At 40.4% G+C, this 10,000-nt stretch overlaps 1 protein-coding gene and 1 long non-coding RNA gene across 3 annotated transcripts in view; both read left to right on the top strand.

The window, feature by feature from the left end:
- The first annotated feature begins 3,238 nt into the window (after nucleotides 1-3,238).
- The window catches only part of stox2a (storkhead box 2a), a 57,041-nt gene continuing 50,279 nt past the window's right edge, over nucleotides 3,239-10,000 (top strand). The window contains exon 1 of one of the 2 annotated variants that reach the window (XM_060873240.1): nucleotides 3,239-4,116. In XM_060873240.1, the coding sequence (XP_060729223.1) occupies nucleotides 3,795-4,116 (322 nt within the window). In that variant the 5' untranslated portion in view covers nucleotides 3,239-3,794. The remainder of the gene's footprint in view (nucleotides 4,117-10,000) is intronic. The other variant, XM_060873242.1, reaches the window with a different exon arrangement.
- LOC132847716 (uncharacterized) overlaps nucleotides 7,069-10,000 on the top strand; it is a 4,636-nt gene continuing 1,704 nt past the window's right edge. The window contains exons 1-2 of the long non-coding RNA XR_009648659.1: nucleotides 7,069-7,783; nucleotides 9,505-9,724. This is a non-coding gene — a long non-coding RNA (uncharacterized LOC132847716). The remainder of the gene's footprint in view (nucleotides 7,784-9,504; nucleotides 9,725-10,000) is intronic.

Below are 10,000 nucleotides of genomic sequence, written 5' to 3'. Positions count from 1 at the left end.
CTCTTAGCTCCGCCCCCTTCTATAGCTGTTTCAGGAGAAATGGATGAGTAAATAATCCACCTTGTTCCTGTTCATTCTTTCACATTGCATACTGTACGTTATGGATGTGTGTGAAAAATATCACTGGAAATGCCAATCAAATCTAGTGGGCGTGTCTGATGATGTACCTGTCTGTCACTGATTGGCTGTATGAATCTGCAGTATGGGTGAGAAAGAATTCAGCCTCATCCTAAATTAGCAACACAGCAAATAATCTGATGGACAATTCTGCACCCTGCTCCTGTTGAGAGAGCAGTGCTGTGGGGCAGCGGCGTGTAGGGGGCAGTATTGAGCACAGCATTCTGTGTAGTAATGAGTACATCTTCACACTCATTGTGACTCTGTGATTCTGTCTGAAACTTTTTCATTTAAAACCCACAACTATTGCGCCTTGAACACAATTTTGTGGAGATTTGAATTGTGATTAGTCAGAAGGTGTTGATTCATTTTCTTGAACTGCAGCCCTGACACTAATGCAGATATTCATTTCTCCCCTCGTTTCCATAGCGTTCATAACAGAGTCTCTGCTGAAATGTAAATCAGACAAGAACATTAAAATTAAGGCTCCAGGTAGAACAAAAATGTTTTACAGGGATGATGTTGAAGAACCATTTTTGTTTCCCCAAAGAAACCTTCAGTAAATGGTTCCTTAAAGAACACTTTTTTTTACTCTGGCCGTGAAAAACATTTTTTTCAAGCCTAAAGAACATTTTTAAACTACAGAGAACCTTTTGGTGCATTGGAACCATGGTTGGAAACATGGTTCCATGGTTGTGAAAAGTTCTTCAGAGAACCACACACTCTGAGAGAAAAGCATTTAGGAACCTTTATTTCTAAGTGTGAACATGACAAACAAATGACCCTCAATCCATTGTTTTGTTACAGGATGCTTCATGGCAGGGTTTGAAAAATTTAATCTAGGTTTCCTGAAAAGAGCTTAAATAAATGAAACATCTTGTTCAGTTCAGCAGCAGGTTTCTTAAAGGTGGTGATTTACTTCAGAGAGTCTTTCATGTGACAGTGTCATGAGTGTCGTGTTCACTCAGAGGATCTGTAACAAAAAAAAAAAACAGTGTTGCTTTCACATCTCCAAAGATCTTTAGTTTACAGTCCACTGATCACACACCTTTCTAAAACTCCTCCTGAACCTATCACATTCATGTGAACAGGAAGAAGGTTTCAGGTCACTTTCCTTTTATACCCTTCCTTCTTTTATTTTTATTTATAGTATTAGGAAAAAGTTTCTTTTGTTCTTTAAACTTTTTTCCTCATTTTCTTTTTCTCACATATAAAAGATTTCAAGTATTTGTGATAAATGCATTGATGCAGTTGATGGAGGTGCAGGTATACATGCATGATGTATAGATGTAGGTGTAAGTGTATATATTTCTGTAATCATTAGTGTATGTGTAGCTTTTTTAATCTGTTTATATTCCATGGAGTATTTCATGTTTGTAAAGATCAAGATTTAATTTATATAACAGTACACATACAAGAGCAAGAACAACAATGCCAACAAACATGCATGCGGTCAGTAATCATACACATGGTCAGTAATCATACACACGGTCAGTAATCATACACACGGTCAGTAATCATGATCACGGTCAGTAATCATGATCACGGTCAGTAATCATACACATGGTCAGTAATCATGAACTCGGTCAGTAATCATACACACGGTCAGTAATCATGATCACGGTCAGTAATCATACACATGGTCAGTAATCATGAACTCGGTCAGTAATCATACACACGGTCAGTAATCATGATCACGGTCAGTAATCATACACATGGTCAGTAATCATGATCATGGTCAGTAATCATGATCACGGTCAGTAATCATACACATGGTCAGTAATCATGAACTCGGTCAGTAATCATACACATGGTCAGTAATCATGATCACGGTCAGTAATCATACACATGGTCAGTAATCATGAACTCGGTCAGTAATCATACACACGGTCAGTAATCATGATCACGGTCAGTAATCATACACATGGTCAGTAATCATACACACGGTCAGTAATCATGATCACGGTCAGTAATCATGATCACGGTCAGTAATCATACACACGGTCAGTAATCATGATCACGGTCAGTAATCATACACGGTCAGTAATCATGATCACGGTCAGTAATCATACACATGGTCAGTAATCATGAACTCGGTCAGTAATCATACACACGGTCAGTAATCATGATCACGGTCAGTAATCATACACACGGTCAGTAACCATGATCATGGTCAGTAATCATACACACGGTCAGTAATCATACACACGGTCAGTAATCATACACACGGTCAGTAATCATGATTATGGTCAGTAATCATACACACGGTCAGTAATCATGATCACGGTCAGTAATCATGATCACGGTCAGTAATCATGATCACGGTCAGTAATCATACACATGGTCAGTAATCATGATCACGGTCAGTAATCATGATCATGGTCAGTAATCATGATCACGGTCAGTAATCATACATATGGTCAGTAATCATACATGCGGTCAGTAATCATACACACGGTCAGTAATCATACACACGGTCAGTAATCATGCACATGGTCAGTAATCATACACACGGTCAGTAATCATGCACACGGTCAGTAATCATGCACATGGTCAGTAATCATACACACGGTCAGTAATCATGATCACGGTCAGTAATCATACATATGGTCAGTAATCATGCATGCGGTCAGTAATCATACACACGGTCAGTAATCATGCACATGGTCAGTAATCATGCACACGGTCAGTAATCATGCACATGGTCAGTAATCATACACACGGTCAGTAATCATGCACACGGTCAGTAATCATACACACGGTCAGTAATCATGCACACGGTCAGTAATCATGCACATGGTCAGTAATCATACACACGGTCAGTAATCATGCACACGGTCAGTAATCATACACACGGTCAGTAATCATGCACACGGTCAGTAATCATGCACATGGTCAGTAATCATACACACGGTCAGTAATCATGATCACGGTCAGTAATCATACATATGGTCAGTAATCATGCATGCGGTCAGTAATCATGATCACGGTCAGTAATTTGCATCGCTGCAGTCCGGCCTGTAGGTGGAGTGAAGGAAACATCTGCACGCGCTCTCCTCCTCCTCCTTCTCTGCTCGGTCTCTCGCTCGCGCTTCTCCGCCACACAAATCCTTCTGTAGTCTCAGGCTGCCGGGCATGTAGAGCGCACGGCACCGGGAGACAGGAGAGAAGAGAAGAGCGCGCTCTGGTTTTGTCCTTGTAATTTCATAGAGGAATCATAAACCGCGCGAGTGTGTGTGTGTGTGTGTGTGTGTGTGTGTGTGTGCGTGTGTGCGTGTGTGTTAATAATTTTTTCAGTTTTTATAAAACGAGGCAGGGTCTCTTGCGCGCGAGCCCAATAGAGGCAGACAGGCGCGTGCCGGTGCATTTCGTAAAAGGCGTGAAGATGAACGGATGAATTTATCGTGCGCAAGATGATGTGCTCAGTGAGGCAGGTGGTGAGTTATTAGAACACAGCCCAGTGATGATTGACCCGTTTTCCGTCAGTGCGTGTGTTTTTATTTCTCCATATTTACCGATTCCGACATGATCTGAGGCTCGGTGATGGACTGAATGGATTTACCGTGAACTCGTTCCTCAGATCAGAGATGTGGCGGTGTGTTTCATGCGCAGTGAAGCTGCAGTGTGGGCTGTAGCCTTCATGGCCTTCTTTTGAGAAGCTGAGTGAGAAGGAGGAGATGGAGAAGTTCCTGCAGATCGCACCTCACTCCCTGGCCATCGTGCTGAGCCGTGTGGGCTCTGACGACTCTCCCACGGTCACGGAGAAGCTCCAGCACCATCACGCCGGATACGAGATCTTTGCTGACTTCAAAGCCGAGAACATGCAGCACTTTTGGAACAAGAAAGTGACGGACGCCATAGCAGAGACCTTCTTCCTGGGATGGATAGACGAACATGTCCTGCTTATCCAGGGCAAGGAGGACCACTTAGAAGTGCTCAGGGAAGGATGGACACGTAGAGCCCTCAAACCTCCACGAGGCTTCGAGATCAAGTGCATAGGTAAGTCTGCAGAAGTAGTGTGTGTCTCTGGACGCTCGGAATGGGTTGATGATTTTCTCTATTGGTTTGGATTTAACATGTTCTCCACTTTCTCTTCAGTGCCATTGTTATGAGTTTAACCTTCTAAGATCTTCTTAAATCACATTAAAGTCACATTTTGATAAAAACAAAAAAACAACAACAACAATCAAAACTATAACAACAACGTTACAATATTTTCATGATACAGCCTTTGAAAAAAGTTTAGTGCAGCTTTAAAATGTCTACAAAAACAATGAACCTTAAAGGACACCTTACTTTTGCTGAATGCTAGATGTTCCCTACCTAGGGCCCCTATTCTCAGGGGTATGCAGATGTTTAAGGATGGCATTGATAACATGAGGATCATGTCATGCTATATTGTGTATATGGTATCTCATGTCTGCTTCATAAGCTTGCTGAATATGTTCGTGATTTTGGGATTTCAGCTATGCAGCATAGTGCTTTTGTTTATTTTTCTGAATCACGGAGACGAGTTTATTAATCTGAATGTCCGATAACTTACACTTCAGTGTTTTCTTTACACCATGAACTGTGTAGTGTAGTTGATTAAAACCTGGATGTTTATAGAGAAGAAACATTTTCACTATCAAGAGGACAAAACTGACTGATTCAAATCTGATCCAGGTATAAAAGACTATACCTGACCATATTATAGCAGATCAGACTAGATCAGACCAAGCTAGACCACATCAGAGAAGGCCAGACCACACAAGACCATATCAGAACAGACAACATCAAATCAGACTACACAAGACAATATCAGAACAGACCTCAGATCAGACCACACTAGACTATATTAAAGTGGATCAGACCAGATCAGACTAAACTAAACCAGAGCAGGCATCATATTTGACCTCTCAAGACTATGTCAGAGCAGAAAGGCCACACCAGACTAGACTAGAACATATCAAAGCAGATCAGACCAGGCTAGACCATATCAAAGCAAACATCAGACAAGACCAGACAATACAGAACAGATCAGACCAGATCACACTGACAAGATCAGATTAGAATAGAACAGAACTAAACAGATCAGACTTGTAAAAGTTCTGATCAGATGATATCAAATCAGACCAGAGCAAAACATTACAGGAGAGATCCGTACCGGACCGGGCCGAGCCGTTCGACCCCGCACCTCTGTATATTTATTTCTGACAGCCATGTGCAGTGCGTTATGGGTAATGTACACAGTCCCTTCATCACTAACAGGAAGTTTCAGTAGAAAGTCCACTGTGTATTCTAGTGTTTTAATGGCAACTCAGCAGGAGCTGGAAGGGACAAAGCTGGAAGGGACAAAGCCATTGTGAGTGTTTCTGAAGAGGAAGCAGGTTTAGTAGAACATTGCTGGATGTTTAGTCTCTCAGCCTGGCAAGACGAGTCATGAGCGCTCATTTGTAGAACTTTCCAGTTTGTGTGTGTGTGTGTGTGTGTGTGTGTGTGTGAGACTTTATGTGGGATACTTTTTCAACCCTGCTGTGTTTCCTGCTCTAACACAACTGAATTCACCTCATAGGCTCATTAACACACCCTTCAGGAGGTTAAAAAAAACCCACCAAATGTTCAGTGTCTCAAATTTGCTTCTTGATTTTAGCCCCACAGCCACGAGGTGAGCTTGACATGTTAGCATCGAGATAATCACAGGCTCAAGTCTCGAGCCTGTAATTGTTTTAAAATGAAAGGTTCCACTTCAGATGAGATAAAAGTGAGAAAAAATGATGACAATATCTCTTGCTAGTCACTTGCTAGCCGATCCGCTGATTAGCACTAAATGAATCAACACTTCACGAGAGCCTGGTGGAGGACATGACTGTGACCTTACTCATGACGCCAAAGTTGGAGGTTTTAAATCTATAAATCTTTCAGGATTTTATTTCTGCCAAATAACTTTTCAGAGCCTGAGAACTTCCACCACATGGAATGTGTAAAGCTAGTAATCATTAACACTCTGTTTGTTTTGGGGGAAACGGGTTCTTCAGGGTGTATTATTTACATTTTGGAATGCAAAATTAATGAATTTTTTTCACGCTGCCGTTCAGGAGGATTTTTTTTTACCATTTTTATTAAGTGCTCGGTCACTAGCAGGTTTGTAAAACTGCTGGACAAACAGAAACACAGTGACAAACCGACTAAATAGGAGCTGCATGACTGATAAGGAGTCGCACACACACTCATATGCACACATACTGTTTATACACACACACACACACACACACACACACACACACACACAGACACACTCATATGCACACATACTGTTTATACGTACACACACACACACAGACACACACACACACATATGCACACATACTCTATATATACACACACACACACGCACACACACACACACATATGCACACATACTGTATATACATACACACACATGCACACACACACACACTCATATGCACACATACGGTATATACATACACACACACACTCATATGCACACATACGGTATATACATACACACACGCACACATACACACACCCACTCCCCCCCCTCACACACATGTTTATCTTATCCTTGCAAGGACCTTTCATCGACATATTAATGCAGCTAATGAATGCTAAAGCTAAACATTAACACACATACACACCCACCCACCCACACACACACACACAATGCATTGTTGCTGAAATGAGTAATGTTGAAAATTTTGGCATGTAGAAACACTAGACGTGTGTGTGTGTGTATGTGTGTGTGTATTACAGTCTTCTATTGGAGGTATTGGAACATCAAGACCAGTTTTTTGTTTGTTATACACTGAAGACGATTGATGATGAACATGAGACGATCTCGAAGTCTTTAACACCTCAGAATGTGTAACTCTGTAGATGAGCAAAAGTAATGGGACGAATGTTTCACGTTTTAACGTAAATAGCACTTACTATTCGGTTGCATTCCTTTAACTTGTTATAACTGCATCAAATCACTCAGTGACATCACCACACTGCTGCGTTCTTCTTCTGTGAGACTTCTCCTTGTTTGTATCAGTGGGTGTTTTGGATCATCATCTTGCTGTGTGATGAAGTTACTCCTGATTGTATCAGAATTTCAAGGTGCTGTAGTTCATGTGAGACAAACAAAGGCCTTGATATATGTGTAGACGTCTACAAGTGTGTGTATGTGTAAGTGTGTGTGTGTGTGTGTGTAAGTTCAAATAACATGAACATTCAATATAACTGTGTCTGTAATGTGGAGTGATGTGGTTCTTAGGTTCTCAGGTCAGAGGTCATCAATGAGCAGGTCTCAGTGATTTGTTCTAAATGAGTGGTGGTGTTTAATCATTAATCCGGATCTTAAAGCGGTAAAACTAACACAGAGCTGCGTCTGTTCCCTCGTTATCTTTATTAATGTGACACTTCTGTCTGTTTTCTCTCTGCACCTCTGACTATTATTCAGTATATCAGTGTGACTTCTAGATATGAAAAGGAACGTCCACATGTGATGAGGTCATCAGTCAGCTCTCAGCCTGCAGCTGGGTTTTAATGAAACCTACAGGATCTGTTGTACTCGTGTGTATCATGGAGTTATTTAATGTGTCGCACGTGTACGTCCTGAGAAGTCAGTGACACGCTGCCATGAGGTGGAATACCAACGTAAACACTAGCTTCAATAATACAGGTAAACAACACAGATACACGTTATACGTACACAATACAGGTGTATATTATACAGGTAAACAACACAGATACACGTTATACGTACACAATACAGGTGTATATAATACAGGTAAACAACACAGATGCATGTTATACGTACACAATACAGGTGTATATAATACAGGTAAACAACACAGATACACGTTATATGTACACAATACAGGTGTATATAATACAGGTAAACAACACAGATACACGTTATACGTACACAATACAGGTGTATATAATACAGGTAAACAACACAGATACACGTTATACGTACACAATACAGGTGTATATAATACAGGTAAACAACACAGATACACGTTATATGTACACAATACAGGTGTATATAATACAGGTTAACAACACAGATACACGTTATACGTACACAATACAGGTGTATATAATACAGGTAAACAACACAGATACACGTTATACGTACACAATACAGGTGTATATAATACAGGTAAACAACACAGATGCATGTTATACGTACACAATACAGGTGTATATAATACAGGTAAACAACACAGATACACGTTATATGTACACAATACAGGTGTATATAATACAGGTAAACAACACAGATACACGTTATACGTACACAATACAGGTGTATATAATACAGGTAAACAACACAGATACACGTTATATGTACACAATACAGGTGTATATAATACAGGTAAACAACACAGATACACGTTATATGTACACAATACAGGTGTATATAATACAGGTAAACAACACAGATACACGTTATACGTACACAATACAGGTGTATATAATACAGGTAAACAACACAGATGCATGTTATACGTACACAATACAGGTGTATATAATACAGGTAAACAACACAGATACACGTTATATGTACACAATACAGGTGTATATAATACAGGTAAACAACACAGATACACGTTATACGTACACAATACAGGTGTATATAATACAGGTAAACAACACAGATACACGTTATATGTACACAATACAGGTGTATATAATACAGGTAAACAACACAGATACACGTTATATGTACACAATACAGGTGTATATAATACAGGTAAACAACACAGATACACGTTATACGTACACAATACAGGTGTATATATGGTTATATGGTCATGGTTTACATTCCTGCACAAATTAAACAGGTTAGGTTTAGTGATGCCTGCAGTTTATCTAGTCAAACATCACAGCGTTACTGATCCACATGGACATCTTCAGTCATCTCAGCTCACTGATCAGCTGCATGCTTTATATGGTCATCTTCAACCTAAAATCGAATAAAAACCACATGCTTTTATGTGACCTCTGTAGTAATTAGAAGAAAAGGACGTGATTTAGTTGTTTGATATTTGAGAATTTCTTGAGAAGCTCTCGTACTGAGGTTGTAGGAGGACGTGCGACGTGTTGAAGTAAAGCGTTAACACAAACAGAGGTTTTTAAAGTTGGACGTGTTTGAAACAGAGTGAATAATGACAGTGTCGCAGTCTGTAATCTCATCTTTACACTTTTCTTTCACGATGGGCTTCATGATGGAGTTACTGGAAGTTTCCTTCACTCTCTCCTTTAGGGATAATTGGATATAATGAGATGTTTGAAGGTTAGAGTGTGAGATCTTCAGTCGATGGTTTTAAAGCTGACAGACTGATGTGTTGTAAATGTACCTGGTTGTGTGAGCTCATCTTTTTTTAATCTTAGCTCAAAACCTGTGGAGCGCGAGAATCTGGAGAAGTCTTTCATTAAGCCTTTAGAAGTGCAGGAAAGAGGAGCCATGCTGCTGCCGGAGGTGGAGGTGGAGGTGGGGCAGGATGGATGGATGGATGGTTTCCTCAGAGTATGCAGATGAAATGGTTTCACATTTCGAGAGAGGTCACAGATCAGGAATTTCGGGTGTTTCCTGAACAAGGCTCACACACAGGTATGTTACACAGAGGAAGGAGGTGTGTGAGGATCTGATGCTGACGTGAATGAGATACACTCTGAATGAGATATCATCTGTTTTTTTTGTTTTTTTTTATGAAAAGGATTCATTTCCATGTTGCTCTGGAGCAATAAAATCATTTGCACGAGCTCCTCTGTGATGTTTTTCTGTTGTGAACAGACATGTTGCTGCTTTTCATGCCACACCATGCTTTTACCTGCTCCTTATTTCGACCAACTCTGAAGTTGTCTGGTTGTTTAATCCCATTCCACA

This window comes from Tachysurus vachellii, chromosome 6, assembly GCF_030014155.1.
Source record: "Tachysurus vachellii isolate PV-2020 chromosome 6, HZAU_Pvac_v1, whole genome shotgun sequence".
Lineage (NCBI taxonomy): Eukaryota > Metazoa > Chordata > Actinopteri > Siluriformes > Bagridae > Tachysurus > Tachysurus vachellii.
This window is presented reverse-complemented; position numbering and strand designations above follow the sequence as displayed.